Raw genomic sequence first — 24,716 nt, 5'->3', positions numbered from 1 at the left:
CCAGCTGCCACTTTCCCCTTTATCTCCAATGCTGACTGTCACCGGCGTGTTCACTTGCCCTTAAACGTGGCAGCCGCAGCCCAGAGCACCGAGCCAGAGCCAAGCAAGCTGGACAACGCTGTCCTTTCAGGCATTTTTCTTCAGCGCTGGGATCTTTCATCTGCGTTTCTGCATCCTCCCTGTTTGGGGACATTCTTCTCCATAGCCACCACAGCGGGACGGCACGTGCAGCACCCATCGCAGCAGTGGGACAGATGACAGCAATCACCTCTAACCCCTGACCACCGGCTGCGCAGACGGCTTCTGGGCAGAGACCCGGCCGCTGCGCTCCCTGAGGCCTCCGCGGAGCCATCGGTGCCCCGAGTGCGCGGTGGCCAGAAAGACGGCCTTTATTCCTCATCCTGGAACCATTCCATGTCGGCACTCTCCTGTTCTTAAGTCGGTGTTGCTGGGCACAAAGTCAGATTCTTTGCAGAAGCCCACTTGGAACGGATTATTTTTACCAGTTGCCTCCTTCCCTCTCCCTTCGTGCTGGGTCCCGTACGGTGGTTTGATGGGCACGAACCCTGAGTGAGAGCTGTGCGGGTGGAGTTTCGCTCTGCCCTGTAAAATGTGAGGAACTGAGGTGTCTCCAGGGGGTTTAAGGCGAGTTCACGTGTCTCTGAGTCCTGCTGGGCCCTGCTCTTTCCCTGTTCCCTCACCACCCGGCTGTACCTGGGGCTGTCCCAGCAGACCCCACCGTTCCCAGCCCTGCCTGCCTGGCAGGCGGCACGTGCCATGTCTGGGCCTGGCATGGCACAGACCCACGGGATGGTTCGGGTTGGAAGGGACGCTTAAAGGTCAGCCAGGCCAAACCCCTGCAATGAGCAAATGCCACATCCCGCGGCCGGCTCCACGGCCACGTCAGCCGCGCCCCGGCACTGCTGGGACGCCGGGAACCCGTGCCTGAGCCGCGCTGGCACTCTGCCATCACGCCCTCACACCTGGGTTTTGTAATCAAGCATTCGTTTTTGTGCCAAAATACGAGCGCTGAGCGGGATTCGCGGGAGCCTCTTAGTAACCGCGCTCGGGCACTGCTCCGGGGTAAACCATGGATGCGTGAACACAGGGATTAGCTCCAAAGCGCTGGCTTGCCAGGCAGGTTTCACTGTCCAGTCCTCACTGCCATTTCACTGACTCAGCCTAGGAAAAAAACAGTTGACAGAAACGATAGCAGGCTCTCAAGTCTTGACTGGCAGGGGAGGAGATGAATAATGGCTGGATTTAGCTTTTTGTTCTAAAGGCGGGCGGGCATGCAGCAAAACGAGCAGATGTCAGGTTCAATCCCCACAAAGAGGGGCGTTCTCGTCGCACCAGGTGCAGCTAAACTGGGATTCATTATTTCGGGATTTATGGGCTTTACACGGGCTCAAAAGCCAACCAGACAAGACCACGAAAGAGAAATCCATTGAGATCTCCCGGTACAAAGGCACATTGTTGGCGCTGGAGTGCCTGAGCCGTGAGTCACCAGAGGCGGGGAAATGTCACCACCCGCTTGCCCCTTCTTTATCCTCAAGCCCGGCACCCGCTGCGGCCCCGGCAAGGGCCAGGACGCCAGACGCTGCGCCACAGACGCATGTTCTGGCCACCCATAAACCTTAAACCACCCTTGGGTTGTTTGGGCGGAATCGCAAAGAGCTGCCTCCTTCCCTGTCGCTCTGGTTTGCCCGCTCACAGCAGAGCGGCTCCTCGGGGCACGCAGCGCGTCTGGGCACCGCACAGCGGCCGGCACGCCGGCAGCGTCGGCAATAAAACGCTGCTTCCAGCAGTACCGTTTCCAGGTATCAGCTGAAGAAGGTGCAAGCGCTCTGTTCTGGCTCGGGAGTGCAAAGGTGAGAGCCTTATCGGCAGGGCACGGTGCTCCTTCCCGTAAACACGCCTGCGTTTCCAGCAGCCCGGTCGGAGCGGGGTGAAGCCACTCACATCGGAGCAGCCTGGTGCACCGGGGTGCGGCTCCGCGGCTGCCAGGAAGGCTGGGGCAAGTTCTGGCCAAAGGTTGTTCGTGTCATGGCATGCCACGGCCCCGCGCCTCGCGGGGTGAGGGTCTCGGCACGCAGGAGGCGTGCAGTGTCCCGCTCAGTCGGTCCCTGGCTGCACAGAGGAACCCGCTGGCCGGCGACAACAGGCAGGGCCTGGCAATAGCACCGTGGCAGCACTTTTCCCCAGGCTTTCGCGCCCAAGAAGCAGCTGTCGCTGAGGAGCGAAGCCAGCGGGAAAAATGCTTTCCTGCTCCGCTGCCGTGTGCTGTGGAAACCCCGACGGGTCCCCTCCGGCACGCTCCTTCCAGCGCTCCTCGGACAGAGCACAGACCCCTTCGCTCCCTGCCCACCACGGCTGCTCACGCCCGGACACCTCACACTGTGGCCGAGCCGACGGCGGGTGACCCCGAAAGGTGTTTGCTCCTCAGCGGGGGCCACTCCAGGCTGGGGGGAAGAAGCAGGCGAGGGGTTTCGGGGTTCGAGTGGGCAGACCCGGGCAGGCGGCGGACACCGGCCAGGCCAGCCCTGGTGAGGCCCCATCTGCAGTGCTGTGTCCAGTTCTGGGCTCCCCAGTTCAAGAAAGATGAGGAGCTACTGGAGAGAGTCCAGCGCAGGGCTGCGAGGATGATGAGGGGACTGGAGCATCTCTCCTACGAGGAGAGGCTGAGGGAGCTGGGCTTGTTCAGCCTGAAGAAGAGAAGGCTGCGAGGGGACCTTAGAAATGCTTACAAATATCTGCAGGGTGGGGGTCAGGAGGACGGAGCCAGACTCTGTCCAGCGGTGCCCAGCAACAGGACAAGGGGTAACGGGCACAAACTGAAGCAGAGGAAGCTCCAGCTGAAGATGAGGAAGAACTTCTTCCCTCTGAGGGTGCCGGAGCCCTGGCCCAGGCTGCCCAGGGAGGCTGTGGAGTCTCCTTCTCTGGAGATATTCCAGCCCCGCCTGGACGCGGTGCTGTGCAGCCTGCTCTGGGTGACCCTGCTTGGGCAGGAGGGTTGGGCTGGGTGACCCCGGAGGGCCCTTCCAGCCCCGGCCATGCTGCACCCTGCGGTTCCGTGTGGCCGGGCCCGCCCCCGGCCTTGTCATGGCGCCCGCCCCGCCCCGCGGAGGGCCGGCCCCGGCGCGGCGGGCGGAGGCGGCGGCGGCCGGGGGAGCAGTGCCCGCTGCGCCGCCGCCATGAGCAGCGCGGAGCCGGCGCTCGGGGCCGGGCCGCGGGCTGAGCCCGCCTGGAAGCGGCAGATCCTGGAGCGGAAGCGGGCCAAGCTGGCCGGGGCCGCCGGCGCCGAGCCGGAGCCGCCGGCGGGGGAGCGGCTGGTGGTGGCGGAGAGCCTGGGCCCGCTCCGCGAGAACCCCTTCATGCGGCTGGAGAGCGAGCGGCGGCGGCTGCGGCAGGGGCTGCCCGGGCACGGCCCCGAGCCCGGCCCCGGCGCGGCGCGGCCGCTGCAGCAGCTGCTGGAGCTGTACAGCGCCGTGCCCGGCATCCGCACCATCCGCGCCGACAACATCCTCATCATCGAGTCCCAGCCCGGCGCCGCCGCCGCCTGCTTCGCCGAGGGGGACGCGCTGCCGGGCCGCCGCCGGGACCCGACCTCCGCCACCGCTTCCTCCTCCTCCTCCTCCCCGCCGCCGCCGCGCCCCGACCCGCTGCGGGAGCTGCTGGCCCGCCGCGGAGCCGCCCTCGCCGAGATCCGCGCCGACCAGGTCGTCATCTACGAGGCGGCCGAGCCGGCGGAGCAGCCCGAGGCGGCCGAGCCGGGCACCGTCAGCCGCCTCCTGGAGAAGTTCGGGCAGCGGCCCCGGGGCCGCCGACGCCGCGGCGGGGACGCGCTGACCGGGGCCGGGACCGCGCCGGCCGCTGCCCCGCAGGTGGGACCGGGCTCCCCCCGCGCCGGGCCGCCCCCTCCGCGGGCGGGACCGGGCTCCCCCCGGGCTGCGGGACCCGGCTCCCCCCGGGCTGCGGGACCGGCCGCCCCCCAGCCGCAGCCGGCTCCCGCCCGGCCCGCAGCCCCGCAGCCGGCGGCCCCGGCTGCCCCCCGGGCCTCCCCGCCTCAGCCCGCGGCCCCGCAGCCGGCTCCTCCCCGGCCCGCGGCCCCGCAGCCGGCTCCCCCCCGGGCCGCCCCGCCGCAGCCCGCAGCCCCGGCTCCCCCCCGGGCCGCCCCCGCCAAGGCCGCGGCCCCCCAGGCCAACTGCTTTCTCCACAAGATCGGCTCCAACTCCTTCACCGTCACCCCCCGGGGGCTGCTCCCCGCCGGCCGCGTCCCCGCCGGCCGCCCCGCACCGCCCGAGGGGCCGCCAGTGCCACCCGCCAGCGCCAACGCCGCGAAGCCGGAGGATACCGAAGCGGCCGCGTCGCCCCAGCCCAGTGCCAGTCTGGCCCCCAGTGCCACCGGCTCCAGCCAGCCGCTCTCCGCCTCGGCCCCCTGCGCCAGGGGCTCCTTCGCCATCCACCCGGCCCCCAAGCCCGACCTGGCTGCCATCCCGGCCCACGACCTGCAGGCCCAGGCGCTGGCCAAGCTGCGCCTCAATTCGCGCAACTCCTTCGTCTTCGTGCCCCGCCGGGAGGGCGGCGCGGCTCTGCCCGCGGCCCCCCGCGCCCGGCCAGGGCCACCACCGCCGTCCTCGGAGGAGAAGGCGTCGAAGGAGCCGCCGAGGGCTCCCGCCCCGGAGCAGGAGGAGCCCATCGCTTCCCGGCTGGTGCCTGTGGATCCATCGGTGCCCGTGACTTTCATCGATGACATTGTGGAGCTGGACGGCGGGCAGCTTGCTCCCAGGGCCGCGAGGACGGGGAGCTTGGCGGAGCAGCCGGGAGGAGCCGGCCCAGAGCTGGAGATGGAGGTTTCCTCCGTGCCCCTCTACAGAGCCCACTCGGCCCCCCCACAGAGGGGAGGCAGCACCTTCACCGTCGTGCCCAAAAGGAAGCCCCTCGCCTCGGCGCTGCAGGCTCTCCCCGATGCCAGTGGAAGGCTGCAGCGGGAGGAAGAGGAGGAGGAGGAGGAGGAGAGCAAAGGAAAAGGCAAAGCCGTGGAGAACTCCGACGGGCCCCAAGCAGGGATGTCCCACAAAAAGCGCTACCCCACGGTGAACGAGATCGAAGTGATCGGGGGGTACCTGTCCCTGGAGAGGTCCTGCATGAGCAAGACGGGCTCGCGCCGCAAGAAGGTACCGGCCTGGGGCAGCGGGCTGGCCGTAGCTCGGCGCGGCTTCTGGCTTGGTGCTCCATGAGGCACCGGGTGGGAAGGTGGGCAGCCGTTCTCCGGTCCTTTTGAGAGCCAGAGGTTTTCCCTCGGGGCGGGGGCACTGGGTGCCGGTGCACTGAGTAGATGAGGGTGGGGATATGACCTGTGACAACCGCAGGGCCTCTCCCACAGTCGCCTCGTGGAGGTGTGATAACGGAAAGAGAAATATCTCAGGTATTCAGCAAACCGAGGTGAGCTGCGTGGTTTGAGCGGCTGCGGACTTGCGCCCTCGCTAGCTCTGCTCGCGGTGTCTGGCGGCTGTTGGACGTTGTGTTGAGCTCCCCGTGGTCGCTGCCGGGCTTGGGATACGGTGTGCAGCGGTGTCTTCGCCGCGTTAGTGATCTGTTGGTGGAGGCTCAAGAATGTGGAGTCCCTTAGGCAGAAAGAGAGCAGCAAGGACTCAGCTCCCCGCTGCAGGATGGTACCGCCTGGCTGCCCGCTCTGGATGCGCGGCTGCATCTCTGAAGATCCGTGAGATGTCAGTTGCTCCAGGTCTCTTTGGAGCAAATGCCAGGTTTTCTCACTGCTTGGGATCTGACTTGGATCCTTGTGAGCCTTAAATCGTGAATTAATCTTCGCATGGCTTGGCGAAAGGCACCTGGACGGCAGAAAGACCGAGTCGTGCTGAAAGAGCGGGTTATTCTGCTGCGCCGGAGGAGCGGGCGGGAATTGCTCGGCTCTGAGAGCAGCACGCTGAGGTGACAAATCCCGATCTGTAGGTCTGCGATGTGGATGTTTTTCCATAGCGGGAAGGCTTGTTTGACGTTCCGTTACCTAAATTCGACTAAATATTTGATGGACTGGATCCATGTGGGCGCCGCAGGCGCTGAGCAGTGCAGTTTGAGGAGATCCTTCGAACGGGGTGCCTCTCGTTGGGGAGGGAGCAGGGAGTGCTGCTTCTCGTGGCTCAGCGCTGTCAGATCGACTGCCTGCTCTCACAAGGCAGTGTTCATTCTTATCAATGCCTCTAAATATCTGCAGGGTGGGGGTCAGGAGGACGGGGCCAGACTCTTTTCAGTGGTGCCCAGCGACAGGACAAGGGGCAACGGGCACAAATTGAAGCAGAGGAAGCTCCAGCTGAACCCGAGGAAGAACTTCTTCCCTCTGAGGGTGACGGAGCACTGGAACAGGCTGCCCAGGGAGGCTGTGGAGTCTCCTTCTCTGGAGATATTCCAGCCCCGCCTGGCCACGGTGCTGTGCAGCCTGCTCTGGGTGACCCTGCTTGGGCAGGGGGTTGGGCTGGGTGACCCACAGAGGGCCCTGCCAACCCTGAACATCCTGTGATTCATGCGATCACGCCTAAGGCAGGTGGCAGGCCGGAGCGTGACAGCCGTGAGACCCCGAATAAGCAAATCAGCAGGAGTGTTGATTCTCGCTCCGCGCTCCGGTAGTTTTTCCTTGTGCTCCTACAGGGAAATGCTTAATCAGACTGGAGTTGTTCTGCTGTTTAAATACCTGCTGGCTTGCACTCACTCCAGCTGTTTTCTTGGCTCTGCGGGGTATTAATTTGATTTACACCAAATCAGCTGTGTGGTATAGATGGTGAAAATATCAAGACATGCTGCAGCTGTGGGTAATCTTAGGACGGAGCAAAAAATGCACACGAAACTTAGCAGGACAGAGGCTCTTAGGTAAGCCCGGCCTCGGACGCTGGCAGCGGAGCCAATCTCGCCACGCAGGGCGGTGCTGGCGGCACAGCAGCCTGGCTGGTGAGGGAGGAAAGCCTCAAGGACGCAGAGCCGATTAAGTGGTGCGCGGTGGAAGCTGTCCTTAAGCAGCATGAAAAGGAGGAAGGGAGGCGAGATCAAGGCTAGTGCGGCGACTGGGTTGTCCAAAGGTTGGTCAAACGCTGGAACAGGAACCCAGAGAAGTGGTGGCATCTCCATCCTTGGAGACTTTTGAAACTTGCCCGGGGAAAGCCTTGAGCAACTGATCAGGTTGAACCTGTTTGGAGGAGGAGTTTGGGCTGGAGACCTCCGGAGGTCCTTTCCCAACCTCAGGCATCATATGATTCTTTGGAATTGGTGAACAACCGTTGGGTCTGTTCAGCGCTGGATTTGTGCAACGTTGAGCAAGTCATGGAGCTTCTCCACCTGTGCTCTTGTCAGCTTAATAGCATTAACTCTGCTGCTCTGCGGGCGCTCGGAAGATGAAGCGTGCTAAATACTGCGAGACGCACTAACGGCGTAAGAATTACATGGGGGGGGGGGTGTCCTGCATGAGACCTTGCGTAAAGATCTCGTTCCTGAAAAGAGAGCTTTTGAAAGGCAAAGGAGGAACTGCCTGTTATGTTGCAGAGCTCGGGAGGCTGAAACAAATGGGGACCCTTCGGAAAACAAGATCCAGCTTAAGGAGAAGTAGTGAAGAGACACCAGTTTCTGGGTAAAATGACGTGTGGCAGTGTAGTGGGAGAAACACCAGGTTTTTTCTTCCAGTTCCCTTCTCCTCTTCGCTGGAGGTGGCAAGCATGGAGTGTCCTTGGACTTTGTAGCCGGGGTTTAGAAGATGCTGTGGCAAATGGAAAGATTTCTGTTCACTCTTAACCTAGAGGATGTTTGTGGCTTTTAGTCTGGGTAATGAGGCCGAGTGTTGATGCCTGAAAAGGAAGGAGCTAGTCTTAGGACACATTCCTTGGTTTCTTCCCAAGAGATTGCTGCATGTCGTCAAGGCAACCGGCCAAAAACAAGGGTTCTGTTTGGCAGAAACTTGGTTTTGGCCTGAGTTGGGCAGAAGCAGACGTTTCCTGTGAGCTGGGAGCTGCAGTTCTTTGGTAAAACCAACGTCTCTTTCTTTTCTGGGGGGTGTCGAAATCAAATCTGATGCTGGTTTCGGTGATCAGCTGCCGGACCTTTTGGGGTGATTCCCTCCAGGCAGACCTGCCGGGTGAGCTCACCTCCTGCTGAGCATCTGCCTCTCCAAACCTGGCCTTGGCCTTGCTGAAAGGTCCGTTAAGGTGTGCTCCAGGCTCAAGAGAGTGGTGTTGAGTGAAACTTCAGTGACTTGGGAAACTCCGTCTGCTCGCTGGTGCCTGGCAGGAATCTGGGCGAGACCAACAGCAGGTCTGGCACAGCCGGGAAGCGCCGAGTTCCTGCGGATCAGCGAGTGTCTGTGCTCACAGTCAGGGCTGATGATTTATTGGGAGGGAGAGAGGCGATGCTGGCAGTTGGACTGGTTGTGCTGTGAGATGCAAATTGTGTTTTTCTTCAAATGTGGAAATTCAGCCTCCTTTTTCCGTCCCCTTGTCTGGCCACTGATTGTCTGACGACGGCAGAGACGCCAGCAAAACGGAGCTGACTCAGGCCACGTCCTCCGGTCCACGTCCTTTGTGGCTGTTGGGAGTGGGAGGGTGGCTGGGACAGCGTGGCTGCAGGACCAACTTACGCGTGTGACTTTGCGGTGGGCTGCTGGTGTTCAACGCCTTTCAGGAAAAATAGCTTTATTGCTGCTTCTAGGCAGCTCAGATATGTGAAGCCGCTGTTTGTTGTGGGGTTGGGACTGGATCTTGAGCTTATGGGAGAGAGAGAAATGCTGTTCCTGTGTCGAAATAAAAAATGGTTTCCCAGCTCTTTTGTGCGACTGGGACAGCATTGTTCACCCGGGACTATGAGGGTGAACCTGGGGCTGTGTGTGATGGGACACGGTCCAGATCCGTGGGTGGAGGGCAGAGCCCCAGCCCTGCTCGTCCCGGGGACCAGGCTGCCCGTGTGGCAGGGAGCTGGAGCTCTTGTCCTCTTCCAGGTGTCCTTCAGGGCTGCTCCTCCGCTCCCTGGCCGCTTTGAGAGCCCTCCGAGCGGTATCACAGCCAGCTCACCTACGGCAGTGACCGTCTGCAGCTCTGCAGGGGCGTGCTGGGCTCCCAGCGAAGCGCCGGGGCAGCTGCTGCGAGAGGCTGCCTGCACCGGCGGCTCTGCCGGTGGGGACAGGATGGGTGCGTGGGGCTGGAAGGAGACCTGCTGACCTCCATTCTGAGCAGGGGGCGGGGGAGAGGCCGCAGAGTGCTGCTGGTGACCGCTGTTCTGTGCTCGTCTTCGCGCGCTGTTATTCCAGCAGAAGTAAAGACGCTTCAGCCTGATAACAGCCCCAGGAGGAAGGGAAGGCTTGGCTGCAGGATGTGGATCTTTGGGATCTCAGAGGATAAAATCTAGCTCAGCTGAGCTGACAAGGACCAATCCTGGTTTGGTTACCTGCCAGGAGAACGTACAATAAACTTGTCAGCAAGATAGAGATCTTGGTTTCTGTAAAACATGTGACTGGCATGTTGGAGCGAGCGACTGGAAGGGACCGCACGCTGCCGAGCCAGGTGGGCTCCTGGGAAGTAGTTGCCTGTCTCTTGGCTTCATGTTCTCAGCTTGTTGGAGGCCGGACTCTGCCGTGGAGGTCCTGCACGTACAGAATTTGCCCTGACTGTGCTCCTTATGCCTTGTCGCTCTCTCCGTTCGTCCCACGTCATGGTGTGTTTGTCCCCGCCAGGAACCGGGTACCTCCTGGGGATCCTGCAGGAAAGGTGGCTTCTGGCCAGGCCACCCAGAGCGCTGTAAGTGACAGGACGTGAGAGCCAGCAGACGTCGGGTTGCTGATGGCTTTAGTGCTTTTTGCTTGTGACGGTTGGCAGCTTGAGCGCGGGAAGGTGAGCTGCCGCCGTGTGTGAACAGGGCTTACAAGAGCAAGGTTGGTGGGATGCAAGGAGTTGGAGTCTAATGCTTCCCTGCTTGTTTGCAAGACTGTCTCCAAAGATGCTCAGCTTCAGCTAAACTTCAAAAAGCTCCAGTGCTCTTTAAGTGCACTTTGGCATGGTCCATTTTCTAACGTTCTGAGCTGCATAATGCCTGAATATGGCTTCAGAATGCCCACTTGAATGTCCCTGCTCATGGCACGGGGGTTGGAACCAGATGAGATTTAAGGTCCCTTCCAACCCAAACCATTCTATGATTCTATGATCCCTCAGGTTCTCGTCACGGGCGGGATTGGGTGGCAGTTTTGTTGGTCTAACCTGCTGAACTTCTTGCTCCGTAGCTTTCCATCTGTGCAGTTCTGCTGGAGATGGTCTCCTGTGAGAACCAGCTGTAGGCTCGAGATGTCGGCAGGGACGAACGCTTGCAACTATTGCCCAGACCTGTTTGGAGCAAGTCTGCGCAGTGTGGAATCTAAATACCAGCAACTGCCTGAAGTATTTTTTTGCAATGTATAACACAAGTAAATTAACCATAACACAAGTAAAATAACCTGGTGGTAGAAGCAAAAATCTCCGCAAAAATGACCTGGATTCCCTCGTCTCTGTGTTTTGGAGGGGTCAGGACAGACATGAGCGATTTAACTCCGTGTGTTCTGTTCTGTTTTCTGTCTTGTGGCGTGATCTGCGGGGGCAAACACATCTGCCGCTGTAAGGAGGGGCTGTGTACGTAGCTGACATGGATGTCTTGAATTCTTGGTAGCTGAGGTCAGCAGTGACAAGTCCCGCTCAGAAGATAACGTGTCCTGGCTGATCCGGCGTGGTGCCTCTGCTGCAGAGGTGATTTCCACCGGCTGCCGGAGGGGAGCAGGCCGGTCTGCCCAGACGGTGCCATTTCCCTGCCCTGTTCTAATTCTGCTGATTTTCAGCACGTTGATGGCTGAAGACTCTAGAAATCGGGATCTTGTTGTGGTTATAGTTTTTAAACCACCTCACAAGCAGCACCTGCGGCTGTTGGTGGGGAAGTCGGCTGGTTTTTGTTTCCCTGCTGCCTGCCAGCTCCTTGAAGTGCTGGTACTCTGTTGTCCTAAACCCCTGGCAGAGCAGATGAGTCATATTTATCTCATCTCTGTAGGGGGAAATTTTCGTCGACTGAGATTCCTCATGGCCTCGCCGCTCCCATGCTTCGCCTCGTGTCGCGGCAACAGTCTGAGCTGCTCCCGAATTCCCCCGGTTCTCTTCCTCCCGTCCCCTGCTTGCCTGCCGCTGTCAGCAGCCCAGGGAACGGGGCAGAAGAGCTAAAATAGAAACTCTTACGCAAAGAAGAGGCGCGCCTGCCTTGGAAGCGGGTTAGGACGTGCCCAGGGCTCAGCCCGCCCCGGAGCTTGCGAGGAGATTTGAAGTGCTTTGTGCCCTGGATTCCGATTGCGCGGATTACAGTTAACGTTATCTTAATTGGTTTCCTTAATCCGTGGACCAGAGTGGAGATGGTTTATGATTTCCCTCCATCTCGAGTATTCAGCTTGTCTTGCATTTGAGTTTTTGTCCCTGCTCTGCTTTTTCCAGTCTGTGGGCACGGTGTTGCCGAGGAGAGCTGAGGAAGCGCGCGCTCAGCCCGGCTGGGGCAGAAGTCCTGCGTGTCTGTGTAGGAGGCGGTCGGAGAAATTCAAGGGTTCTGTTTCCAGGTTCAGTGGCAGTAAAGGAAATCTCAGTGAGAGCTGCTGCAGCAGCATGTCCATCACCTCTGGAGTTCTGCTCACTCCCCTCCTGGGTGAAACCTGGGCAGTTTAAAATCTGTTGACAAGCCCAGGCTCTTCCTAGTGACTGCGGTGGGACGCGGGTACGCCATGGAGCTGTAATGGTGTCACTCTGGACAGTTTGTGTAGGAAGAGTCACATGTAGCGTCGGTATCACACAGAAACTTCACAAACATCCTGGGAAAACCTGGACCGGCGGGACCTGGCGCTGATGTTTTCGGAGAAGTGCCCTGCTCTGGTGACGGTGTTGGGCGCTCGGCAGGACGGGGCTGCTTTCTGTAGGGATCTGGGCTGTAGGCAGGCTGGAGGAGATCTCCCACAGACACTATGAGAGCAAACTGCTTGCGTGCTTAGGGAAATTGTATAGCTTGCAGCTAGTGAAAATGCAGGTCTGAGGGCACGTCCGTAAGCCCCGTGGTGAACCCGATGCACTCAATCACTGCTCTCCGAGGCAGCGTCTTTTGCATATCAGTAGCACAGAAAGAGGGCAAGAGAGACACGAACTTCGTTGTGCAGCCAGTGCTGTGCACATCACTGAGGCCTTTTGCTCCTGAAGTCTAGAGTGAGCTCCTTGCCAGGGTGGGAAGTAATTCTGTTCCCAGCCCCGCCGTATTTCCCGGGAAATGATGCTCCGTCTGTCCCCTTCCCGCTGGAGCCTGCTCCCACCGGGCTGAGGTGTCTGCGCTGCGCTGGTCGGTCTCGGTTGCACAGAAATGCTCGTGGGTGGCATCTCCCAGCGCTGCGCTGTGTCGCAGCCGCAAATTGCAGGCTCGGGGTTGCCTGTAAAGCAGAATACGCTGCTGGCTGGGAGTTTTGTGTGGTGAAGATCCCAAGGCTTGACACTGATTGTAGCTTGTTTCTGCCTGCTTTCTTTGTGTATTCGGATGAGATCTGTTTCATCCACGTAGGGAGATTTGTCCAATTCTTATGGGCCAAACAAGCGTTACTTGATTGCTTGTTCAGCTGGGAAGGCTCTGGCTCCTCGGTCCACAGGTGTGCGAAGGAGCGAAGGGATCCCTGGGTGAATGGCTGCTTTGTACCGTCCCAGACTGGGACTCCAGCTGCTGGGCGGTTGGTTGGGCGCTGGAACCGCTTCTTGTCCGGCACGGTCAAGGGAAGAGTTAACAAAGCCTCCTGCCTGGCAGTGCTCGCTGGGACTGTCCCTGCCCTGTCCCTTCTCATCAGGAATTTGAAACGTCCCTGTGTCTTGCACAAGGAGTTTAATATTTCGAATCTCCATGCGTTGCTCCTGTCTGCCATGTGCCTCAGCATATTGATTACACCGAGCTGGCGTTGTGGGTTGCCTTGTAAATGGAGACTTTCTTGTTTTGCCTTGTGGCTTGGGAGGTGGGATGCGATCCTGGAGGCGACCTCTCCTTTGCCAGCAACATAGTGTTCCCCTGGCACGTTACTGCTGTAAATCTTTAGTGTTTCTAGCTCTATTCAGTAACTAACGCTGTGATGCAGTTAATGGTTGAGCGAAGCTCAGCATTACCCTTAGGAAGCACTTCTTGGAAAAGCGCGATCAAGTGAGCCTATGGTGCAGCAGCCAACTCCTGTGCCCCAAAACTCTTCTTTGAATGACAGAAAAGTACATTTCTGAAGTGCCATCTGCAGCTTTCTGGCCATACTTGGGCTGCTTCAGGCATAGCAGTATAGGGCTAATCTGATTTAGGAACTAAGTCTCAAGTCCCCTCCATTCCTGTGAGTACCTGTCAGGGAAAACCCCTTTCTTTCTGTGTCAAGGAAAGGCTTTAGAGGTAGAAAAGCTCCTCATCTTCTCCTGAATGGCACCAGATGCCTTGGCAATTTGCTGATGCTGCTGCAGCCCTTGGGCTGCTGGTCCAGCCTGCTGTCCATAGAGACTGTGCGTGGAGTTATTCAGCAGTCTGGGCTGACACATGATGATGTTTTCAGGACAAGTACAGGCGTGTAGCTCATTGCCAACTCCTATGAAATGGCTCATCTTCCCAAAAATCCTTTCTCTAGAAGTTTCAGAGAGAAAATGGCATCGCATGAGTTGTCTAGATCATTGACTGAAGGTTGTAATGAAAAAAGTGAAGGCTTCCCTGGAGGTTTGCAGTTCAGGAGCTCCTCCTCCGCTTCCTTTTACTAAATTTGCTGATCTGTGAGAATGGTCAGACTGGGTCAGATGGAAAGACCACTTTGGGGGATCTTTGTCCACCGTAAAAATGTTTGCTTCTGCTCTCTGTTTCCAGTCCACAAGCCGTTACTTGTCTGTGCAGGGACCTTCTCTCTCACCCCATGGCAGTGTGGAGCTGGGAGGCTGCTCGGCATTGAGGACCCTCCTCTGCAGACGGATCCTGCGCGCCGCTGGGCAGTGGGTCTGGGGGCTTGGGGAGCTTGGGACGCTGTTTTGTGCAAACCTCTGGGGGATGCTCTGTATCAGCAGGCTTGCTGGTGCGCTCCCAGCTGCCTGCTGCTGCAGTTTTCGGGTATTTGGTGTGTTGGCTTGTGCTCTCGTCTCGTTGACCAGATCTTTAGATGAGCAGTGCAGCAGCAGATGTGGCGAAGCTCGATGTGAGACTGCACAGAAGCGCAGGGTTCTTCAGAACGCTGATTTTGTTCATGCTTGTTCTCTCGGAGACATCAATCACTCGCTCTTTTGCGTTTGTGCTGAATTGTTGTCCATGCTCGCCGCAGCAATCGGCTGAAGCCCTGCTGCTGCTGAGGACGGAGGAGGCATGTGGCTGGCCGGGTGTGAAAAGCTGTCACCAGCTGCTTGCAGATCACACCCCGCAGCCCAGCAGCAGCCCGTGCCTGTCCTGGGGAGCCAGCCAGTCCCGAATTTTGTCACTTCAGGATTATATTGCTTGGGGAGAGAGGGTGATTAGAGGAAAATTAGTACTTGAAAAGAGCAAATCTTGATCCCTGGTGCTACTCAGCTGCTTGGATCTTGTGAAGCACTCGGGCAGCGCAGCCACGTTACTGAAAACTTGCTGTGTCCCTCTTGTCACCACGCAGCAGCCGCTGCCCGTGTGCCTAGCCTCTGCAGCGGCAGTGCGGTGGGCTGGGGGTGCTGGAGGTGCTGTGTGAGGTTAGCAGGGGCAGGAATAACCTCTGGCTTGTGCGCCGTGGCTCACCATCCCATCCAGCCCCTGCGCACGCCGAGCAGGAATGGCGGTGGGGCCCCGTGCAGCCTCCTGCCAGGGCCACCGGCTTGCGATGCTCTGCGGGGAGGGGGAAAGGGGGTCCGTCGCCTTCAGTCTCATCGGAGGATGCTACGATGGGGATCAACATGCTGACTCTGACTCTGGAATATAGTTAAATTGTGGGGTTCATTATCTTTTTTTTCTTTTCATGCCTAGAACGATTTTTTTTGGGGGGGGTTGGAGTAGATGGCCCACAGAGGTCCCTTCCAACCCCAAACATTCTGTGATAAGGTGAGGATTTGGATTGCCAAAGACATTCCTGTTGGCAGGGTGTAAAACACCCTACATTGTCACCTTGGCTTTGGCACACCTGCCAAGCAAATGGGATCATGGGTGGAGAAGAGCAAAGCCACACTAAAGAGAGTGCCTGTGGAGTGGAGGGTGCAGCTTAACCCCACGATGTGCTCCTGAGACTGAGGGCGATATCCCTGGTTTGGGAGAAGCCATCGGGTGTCTGCTGTTTCATTAGCTGTGGGGTCTTGCAGACTTTCCCACCCCAGCTTTTGGTGGTGAGGTGTCTGCTGACTTTCACTGTTCATGTCACGGGTTGGTTTCTATAAACTGGTTATTTTTATTTCTAATGCATCTCTATACATGGGGGCTCTTTTTTTGCCCACCTGGGTGCAGACTGGTCCTGACAGCCAGCATCACCTGAAACAAGGTTGACTTTTTTTTTTCTTTTCAGTAAGCCATGTATGACTATGCGGATTTATGCTTGTTGGGCAATGTTTACTCTGGCTTCTCTTTCCTGCGTACTCTATTACTCATTACTGTTTGAATCCTAGCAAATAAATAAATTATTTTTGCTATGGCAACAAGAATCTGGTGGCTGAACAGCACAATATTCCCTGAAAAGCCTGCCGCCTCTTCCCAGTGTGGCTCTGATTGCTGGGCAGAGTATTAATATATAGATTAACCAGGTTGGACCCTGGTTTTGTGACGCAGTTCTGGGTGAAGCGTTCAGCTGAGCAAATAGTGCGAAATTCCTGCAAGGATCCCCAGCTGAAGGGTGCTGAATTACTCCTCTCCACAACTGCAGCTGCTGCTGAGGCAGCAACGGGCGAAGTGCTGCTGTGACACCGTGAGCAGAGTCCTCTGGCTGGGCTCGAGCGTGCTCAGCTCTGCTGGGATGTGGCTTTCTTTTAAAGAATACGACCCCTGTTACCTTTTGTGTTTCCGTAAAAGCCTGTACGGTCTGGCTGGCTACTGGCTGTGCAAACCTGTTGGCTGTGCCCTTACTGGGCTCTTGGTTTTTCTTTTTAGCTGGTTCCTGGGACTGAATCTGCCCATGTTGCCTAGGCACAGGGCTCAGTTCTGCTCCTTGGCTGCTCAGAGGGTGTCTGAAGGCAGCCACGTCGACCCGTGTGTCCCCTTCGCTTCGCCTGAGGAAGTTGCCCTCCCTCTTCTGTTGGATCAAGCAGAGCTGTTTTGTGCTTCCCCCGAAACCACCTCGTGCCTGGCGAGGGGAGCTCGGCTGGGGCACCCGAGCGCCCGGGCGATGCCACGGCAGGGTTATGGCCGTGGGTCTCGGGGCTCTCGCTCTGCGTGGGCAGGGTGGACAGAGCGCCCGGGCGGGTGCAGAGCCTGTTTGACGGAGCCCGACCCTGCGCCAGCGCCTGTGTTTGCCTTGCCGGGGTGCGTCCGGGTGCTCCATGGCAGAGCGGCCGTCGGGCTGTTCCTGCTTCTCGGGAGCAGCGGGGTGGGACGCTGCCCCAGAGCAAGCCAGCCTGGGGCTCGGGGGGCTTGCATGGGGCTGCCTGCTGTCCACCTCCAGAGGTGTTGCTGGAGCAGCAAATTATCTCGTTACGAGCTCTCCCCCAGGCTGGGGCCCCGGGTTCGTGGGGCTGGCACCGCTGGGGTTAACCATTGCTCAGCGAGCGTGGCCCCAGTAGAGCTGGCTGTGGGCAAGCGGGAGCTGCTTTAGCTCAGGGCTGAGGCTGGGCTGTCGGCGTGTTGCCTCCGGGCACTGCATGGCCGCTGTCTCCTGGTCACTTCTGCTGCTTTCTACTCTTTGGTTTTACTCCCTGGTGATGCTGTTTGCTCCTCTTGCACTACACACAGCTTTAGTCCAAACAGGACTCAAAGTAATTTTTCTTAAAGGTTTCCTCCTGATAGCAGAAAACCAGGAAAACTGATTTCCATCTCCCAAGCTGAAATTCTAAAAACGAGGTACCTCTCTCCTGTCCCCTTTATTTTTCCATGTTCAGCCAAGTGCTTCTCACCCTTCGGCGCAGTTGCCGGCACTGGTAAGCAGCCCACATGCAGTGTCTGGTTCGGGGATAGCTTCTGGGCTTCCAGGAGCCCAGGGCACCTCCGCCCTCGTGGCCTTCGTGCCTGGCAGCGTGGCTCGTCCCCACAGCACAGGCAGCACATTGTGAGCGGTCACTGCCCGCTCCGCTGCCTGGCTCGGATCGGGGAGCATCTAGGTCAGCAGCAGGGGTGACAAATTCAGGGAACAGCAACCGGGATGCTCTGATCTTCAGGGCCGTTTTATTCCAACCCCTTTTCTCTGAGATATAATCATCAATCCCATGTGCCATGTGGAGAAGGTCAGAGTGGCTCTGGCCAGGGCTGGGTTAGGGAATGGGGAAAGGCAACTGGTTGCGCTGGCTGCTGTTTCCAGTGTTCCTTCTCCTGGGAGCCAGCCTGTGCCCGAGGCACATCCCGAACTGGGCAGAGTAGCGCGCAGCTCCATGGTGCGTATTTGCAGCGCAGAGGAGGCGTTAGGTCCTCGCTCTGTGACCCGGGTTTGGTTCAAGCTCCCCTCAGTGCTTTTCTGGAAAGCGGCACTCCTCTTGGGAACCGGGATCCCCGCAGAGCTCCAGCCTGTCTGTCTGTCTGTCTGCGGGCAGCACAGGGTGGCTCCCGTGCGCTGCAGTTTGCGGGCTCTGCCCCTGCGCGTGGGGCGGTTGTGCTGCGCTTTCTTCTTGCCAGTTATTACACAGCGTCCGAAGAGATCTGAACCATCCAGCTCCTACCGCCTGCCACAGGCAGCCGTGCCCTTTTAATTCTGTTCCTAACCCCCGTAGCTCAACTCTAAATGTAGTTAGCTCCATTCTAAATGTGGTTAGAAGTAAAGGGATCACAACACCCTCTTAAGCAGCTGGTCCTGAACCTTGATCCGCGTTGGCTAGATACTTCCCTGCTTTTGGCGTGAATTTATTCCTGGCAAGCTTATCCCCCTTGTTTGTCTGTCGTATGCTGGCATCAGCCGTTCTGCTCTGCTCCGTGGCGTTTATTTTCTCAGTGTACTGACAAAGAGCTGTTACGCTTTTTCTCAACCTTCACTTTTGCCGGTGTGAACAGGCTGAGTCTCCTCTCCGCCTGCTCAAGAAAGATGACATGTGAGCAGATCTTCTGGGCAGAAGATAACGATTAGGGCATGTGAGGCTGCGGGGAACAACCCCTTCCCTCAGCTTTTGCTGCCAACTTGGAACAGCCCATCTGGAGTTCCTGCGCCTGTGTTGGGGCATCGTGCTGCAGGGGGGATGCAGGGAAACAAGCGACCCATAAAATGCTGGTTTTCCCTTGGTGAACTCCCATGTTGGAGTCGTCTTCGTTTCTCAGTCTCTCGGTTATTGTGCAAAGGTCACTGGTGAGAATACAAAATAAAACTGGTTTCAAAGCAGGACCTTTAAGGACTTCCCTCTTGTCCAGTATTTTCCCTCTACTACTGCCTTTTACCTTCTCTCCTTTAGCCCCCTCCATCTTTTCACTTCTGGTATTGAACTGTTTTTATCTAGCTTCAATAGCTTTCTGCCAGGACGTCCTCCCAGAGATGCAGCCCTGATCCCTGAGTTTCTGTTGTCTAGAGCATGGGTGCACAAGCCAGTTGGCAGGCGTTCGCGATGTCACCTTTCCAACATGTGGATGCTTCCCTTTCCTCCTCGCGACACTGATCCCTCGTGAGGCACCCGCCGGCAGCTCCTCCTGGCTGCTGGCCATCACAGCGTTAGGTGGTGGCAAAGTTTGTGCCGGGGCAAAAAGCCAGAGGTACTCGGGACCTCTCAGCCTCCTGACTCCATCCCATCTGTCTGGCTGTCTGCCTTTGCGGTGTCTCTCAGCACAGTGAGGATCCGACAAGGCACGTGGGGAAAGGTGGGGCGATGGGCGATGGCTCCCTTACACCAGGGTGAAGCCCTGCGTGGGAGGTTGCCTTGGCCAGAGCAAATGTTGGGATCAATGGTTTCTTGTGCTGCATTCTAATACTTCTCCTTTGCTGTTGTCTAGATGAAGATATCTTTCAATGAGACAAGTTTGCAGACCATGTTTGAATACCCGTCGGAGAGCTCACTGGCAGAAGAAGAGGAGGAGGAAGAGGAAGGACATGCTTCTGAAACAGAGGAGGACAAGTCTTGCACCCTTTACATTCCACGCGCAAATAGCACTGTGCATCCCAGTACCCCTAACTCGGGTGAGCGAGGCACTGTGTTGGCCCTGGGGGGTCATTGGTGGGGTCCGACACTGTCTCTGTTTCCTGCAGCCCCTTAGGGGTTCCAGACGGGTGGAAATGCTGGTGGTGGAATTGGGGCTTAGTGGGGACAGGGCTTGAACCAGAACAGGGAGCTGCAGATGGGCAGCTTCCATGCTGTCCCTGCCAGGATCCCCATCCTGCTTCCTTTTCGGGCAGTGAGAAATATTCATGTCAGCTTTGTCCTTCCAACAGATTTATCCAGCTACACCCCAAAGCACTCCGTGAAGTTCAGCGAGTGGCAGGAGCAGAAGTATGAGGAGATGCCTGCGGCAGAGGGACCCCTCCCAAAGGAAGTGGATTCCCATGGGACCCAAGTCATGGTGAGACTTTAAATAAGCAGCTCTTGGCTTTGTCCTGCTGTGCTCTTACCCGGTGCTGGGGTTGTTCTGGACTGTGGATGGGACGGAATGTGCCTTCCTGTTCCCAAGAGAGTTGGGCAGAGAGGAACCTGATGAAGTTCAGCAAGGGCAAGTGCAGGGTCCTGCACCTGGGGAGGAACAACCTCATGCACCAGTACAGGCTGGGGCGGACCTGCTGGAGAGCAGCTCTGCGGAGAGGGACTGGGAGTGCTGGGGGACGACAGGGTGACCATGAGCCAGCAGTGTGCCCTGGGTGCCAAGAAGGCCAACGGGATCCTGGGGTGCATTAGGAGGAGCATGGCCAGCAGGTCGAGGGAGGTTCTCCTTCCCCTCTCCTCTGCCCTGGTGAGGCCTCATCTGCAGTGCTGTGTCCAGTTCTGGGCTCCCCAGTTCAAGAAAGATGAGGAGCTACTGGAGAGAGTCCAGCGGAGGGCTATGAGGATGAAGAGGGGACTGGAGCATCTCCCCTACGAGGAGAGGCTGAGGGAACTGGGCTTGTTCAGCCTGGAGATGAGAAGGCTGAGAGGGGACCTTAGAAATGCCTCCAAATATCTGCAGGATGGGGGTCAGGAGGACGGGGCCAGACTCTTTCCAGTGGTGCCCAGCAACAGGACAAGGGGCAACGGGCACAAATTGAAGCAGAGGAAGCTCCAGCTGAACCTGAGGAAGAACTTCTTCCCTCTGAGGGTGACGGAGCCCTGGCCCAGGCTGCCCAGGGAGGCTGGGGAGTCTCCTTCTCTGGAGATATTCCAGCCCCGCCTGGCCGCGGTGCTGTGCAGCCTGCTCTGGGTGACCCTGCTTGGGCAGGGGGTTGGGCTGGGGGACCCACAGAGATCCCTTCCAACCCCTGCCATGCTGGGATTCTCCTGAACACCTCTGTGTGTGTTCGCCACCCAGGGAGGCATCCCACCTCTCCCAAAAGGACCCGCGGAAGGCCCGCTGCCTCTCCCTGGATGTGTAAAGGAGACTTCAGGCAGCTGGCACACTGGGTACTCCAGGGCATGTTTGGAGGGGGGCATTAAACGTGCTCGTTAGCCCCGGGCAAGGTGCCAGCGCAGCCTTCACCGTCCAGAGGTGTGAGTACTCATGTGCTTTGGATTTGATGACACCTCCATGTCAACTGTGCTTTCTCCACAGCTCACCCCAGCAGAGAAGGGCGGACTCTCGGATTTCAGCAGCGAGCCTGCTCTGTATTTTTGATCGCTTCACTCTCTGGCCTGCAGCAGCGGCTGCTGGACGCGGCGCGTCAGTGCACCTTCCCGACGTCCAGGCAAGCACCACGGAAATAAGCTTCTGGGTCCCTCCCTCACCACTGTTTTTGTTGGATCCTGATGCCAAGGGTGGACTAGATGCTATCGGGCATCTTCAGAGAATATTTGCACTGGATTCTGGGACCTAACTACTGCTGTTAAGGCGTATGATTTATTCTACCTGTGGCCTTGCCTATTCCTTGTTCGAGATCAGCTGCCGATTAGGCAAGCATCTTAGAACAGATCTGTGATCCCGGGGTGGATACAGAGTCTCTCGGTGCTTGTCCGAGTCTGCACGTCCAGGCACCGTCTGGGGTCTGGACAGCTTTTGTAACACTTGTCCCATCAGAGGCCCCGGTGAAGAACGGTTCTGGAGTTGGAGCACCGGAACTGAGCTGGATTCATGGAAGTTGTTGTGATGTGACAGCTAGATTGGGTGTCAGTTCGGAAAACCACGGAAGGTTCAGGGTTTGTTCTCAGCATGTTTCTGGGTCTGAACCATCACGGAATTAATGTGCCAGTTATGTTCTTGTGAAGGAAGCCGAATGCACCGTGTGAGGGATGGAAGGGGGAACAAATGGAGCTTTAGGCGTCATTTTTGCACTGATCTGTAAAGAAGTGTCCAGACTGGTTTAAGCCTCTTGCAGATTCCCAGACATTGGCCATAGCTTTGATCTGTCCATTCCCAACGCTGGTGTCCAGTCTCCAGTAACTGCTGATTGTGCCTCAGTTTCCCAGCTCCTCTTGTTGCGTTGTTCCAGCATCCAACAGGGGCCAGGCCCAAGATTTATCTGGCTTGGTTGGCGGCGAGGCTTCCTTCTAGCCATGCTTGCTCTGCTCCTCTAGTGCAAAGCACAGGAGGGCAATTTCACTCCTTTCTTCTGCAGAACTTGAACAAGGAATATGTTTTTTTTTCTAGGATTTTTATAGTTTATTATTGTAATTGTTTAATGCAGCCAATACGCAAAGGAATCTGCTAGACTCTTCCATTTAAGTTTTCTACCACTGTAAACTCAGGGTCAAAATTGCACTCTGGAAAAGGCAGAGCACTGCTGCTAATGTGATTTGTACTTCTGGGATGAAACGAGATGCGGTTGGGATAGATACGGCCTCTTTGGGCTTCATGAAATGAGTGGTACCCCAGCGTGTGGCTCTATCCAAAGGAACTGGCTGGTATCTTTGATTAAATTTGATACTTTTATTGGTTTGTCTGTTATGTAAAGATGGTGAATGTCTGCTCAAGGTGACACTGGTCTATGAACTGCAAATGCCCTGCATACCTTGCACTTGTTCTGGTGTATATTGTAGCAGCAGGAGGAAGGTTGTTCTGCTGAAAAATACGGTCAGGACTAAATGTTAGGGCATACTTACTTGTAGCTGTTCTCTCCTTCTGCCCTGGGTGCCTAAGTATTTCTGGAAAGATAACGCAAAAATAATGAGATACTCACCAGTTTGTTAGGCGTTGGCTGGAGGGGCCACAAAGGAACACTTTCCACCTCCTTGTCCTTCTGAGGCTTGTCCTTTCCAAGCTAACTCGAGATCTGCTCCCCCCCGTGACCTCCCAGGATCATCTGCCCGTGACATGACCCCAGTACTGTGGAAGCAGCAGTGAATCCCATGTGCTGTGCTAAGGCTTCTCCCATTAACGAAATACTTCAGGACAAGATGCTGAGACTGGGGTGGAATGAGGAAAAATGCAGGACCACTAGTGACGGCTAGATTTAAGGGATGAGCAGGTTATCAGATTTGCAGAGTTAAACGCCAGTGGCTGTGCACGCAGCCAAAGGAGATCAAGGACTGTGTTTGCAGGGAAGATTATGCACAGCTTTTCTAGCAGCAAAGCTCCTAGTGAGCGTCTTGCACTCTGGAACAGCTCAGGCCCGTTTAAGGCATGCCTCTAGATTGGCAACTTAAGACTGCAGGCAGTAAAGCAAAAGCTGCTTGCAGTTAAAGTTGGGGACAAGGTGTCCAAACTAACCCTGACTTGGTTCTGCTGCGGATCAATGAGGAATGCGAAAGCCAACAGCGCCCTGCAACGTGTCCCGCTGACTTCAGCCCACTGACACGCTGCCCTGGTGCTCTGCGTGCTGTTCCTGCTGAATTAGCTCTGTGCCTCCAACTTCTCTGGTGAGGACAGGCTGGCTGGAGGCGTGGGAGCGCAGGGTGAGCTTCTCGAGAGGAGCGTGTGGTGCCCTGGTGTGCTGCTGGCTGCTCCAGTCCTCCTTCCAGTTTGCCTCCTCTACCTCGTAGCTGTCACCTGCACCTCCCTGAGCGCTGCCAGCCCCCTGCCCAGCTTTGGGCTCCAAGCCCTGGCTGTACCAGATGAACCCTCCGCTCACTCTTGGCAGCGCGAGGGGAATGGTGTTTTGAGGGCAGAAGCGTTAGCTGGTAGCTCACCTCGGGGGATGTGCTTCAGTATCACTGTGCTCAAAATAAAGGGTATTTTTTTGTAGATGTCTACCCTGATCTTGAGGATTAACTTTAGTAGATATCTAATGAATACCAAAGTGCATCTGAAAGGAAAATTTACTTCTGCAAAACAAAGACTTTTAATAAATGTGGCGTCCTTGCACCAGCACAGCAGCTGTCCCAAAGCAACAGGACTTTCCAAGTTGAAGAATAAGTTTAGGAATGCTTTGGTCCACGTGCTTGTTTCTCTTTCTCTTCTGAAGTGCTTTGCGGCTTGCTGGCTTTACCAGCACTCCCAGTTTCTTCCTTTAGGGCATCTAGCAATGCCTGAGAACTCTCCAGAGTCTGGGAAAGAAAGAAATAAAAATAGCTTATTTTTACATAAACTGTTTCTGAGTTCCCTTCGAATTCGGCTGATCTAGCTTGCAGCAAGAGGGGTTCTCCAGCCCATACATTATCTGATTCTCAGTGATGTGTTGTCCTGTCTCGCTGCGGGAGTATCTGTGGAGCGAGGAGTTTCTCCGGTTCGTGCCCATGTTCTGAATACAAAACACCTCAAGCAATTTCTCTGCCTTGGAGCAGGAGGCAGAGAAATTCCTGAAGCAGGCTGTGGGGTGAACTGTTGGTTTTGTTTCTGTTTGGTTGGCTGGTTTTGGGGTTTTTTTTTTGAAGGGAGATGTTGGTGCCTGGGCTTTTTAGATCACTATTAAATTGTGCTCAGCTGACCAAGTTTCAACCATCTTCCACTGTTAGAGCTGCACAGTTTGGGTTTCTTGCTTCAAGACTAACTCAACTCCACAATGACCTTAAGTCAGACTAAATCTTTCCTTTTATTCATTTTCTCCTATTTTTAGCTTATATTGTACGTACTCTAACATTCCCACTTATTATGGTCCGGGGAGCAAGGCTACAACAGGTTTAGGAGATGTTGCTGCCCGTCCGTCTCGCCACTTTCAAGTTTTAGCGTGGTGGAGAGCTGTACCAAAACGCGACAGGAGGGCTGTAGTCCCAAAGCTCCTCTGCGTTCCTGTGAACCTGTGGAAGCCACGAAGTGGTCAGAGAAGAGATGCAGGTAAGCGGCCCGCAGGGCGCGACAGCGGTGGAACGCCTTGGTGGGACCTTGCCACCTCATCCGTGGAAGAAGGTGGGAGTCCTGCGCCTGTCAGGGGCTGGGAAAGGCCATGGACGAGAGAAGCGCATCTGCAGGGAAGGAACTTGGTCACTGGTGTCTGTCTGCGGGACGGCTGCATCTCCCCTCCTAGCCAGCTCTCCTGCTTTTACCTGCTGTGACTGTCTTTTAATTTCAATAAACATGAATTCAGTTGTAGGCTGGGGGGGGTTGTGACTTGTATCTCAGGGAAGGTTTCTTTT

General features: G+C 56.9%; 1 protein-coding gene across 1 annotated transcript; it reads left to right on the top strand.

Annotated features, from left to right (window-relative positions):
- Nucleotides 1-3,194: 3,194 nt before the first annotated feature.
- On the top strand, nt 3,195-23,627 carry TPRN (taperin). The gene is made up of 4 exons (XM_075439831.1): nt 3,195-5,177; nt 19,084-19,267; nt 19,520-19,647; nt 20,824-23,627. The coding sequence occupies exons 1-4, from the start codon at nt 3,195-3,197 to the stop codon at nt 20,884-20,886; spliced, it is 2,358 nt and encodes a 785-aa protein (XP_075295946.1). The 3' UTR covers nt 20,887-23,627.
- Nucleotides 23,628-24,716: the final 1,089 nt, after the last annotated feature.

This window comes from Opisthocomus hoazin, chromosome 19 (genome assembly GCF_030867145.1).
Source record: "Opisthocomus hoazin isolate bOpiHoa1 chromosome 19, bOpiHoa1.hap1, whole genome shotgun sequence".
In the NCBI taxonomy this organism is placed as follows: domain Eukaryota; kingdom Metazoa; phylum Chordata; class Aves; order Opisthocomiformes; family Opisthocomidae; genus Opisthocomus; species Opisthocomus hoazin.
The sequence above is the reverse complement of the archived record's forward strand: the minus strand, read 5'-3'. Positions and strand labels throughout refer to the sequence as shown.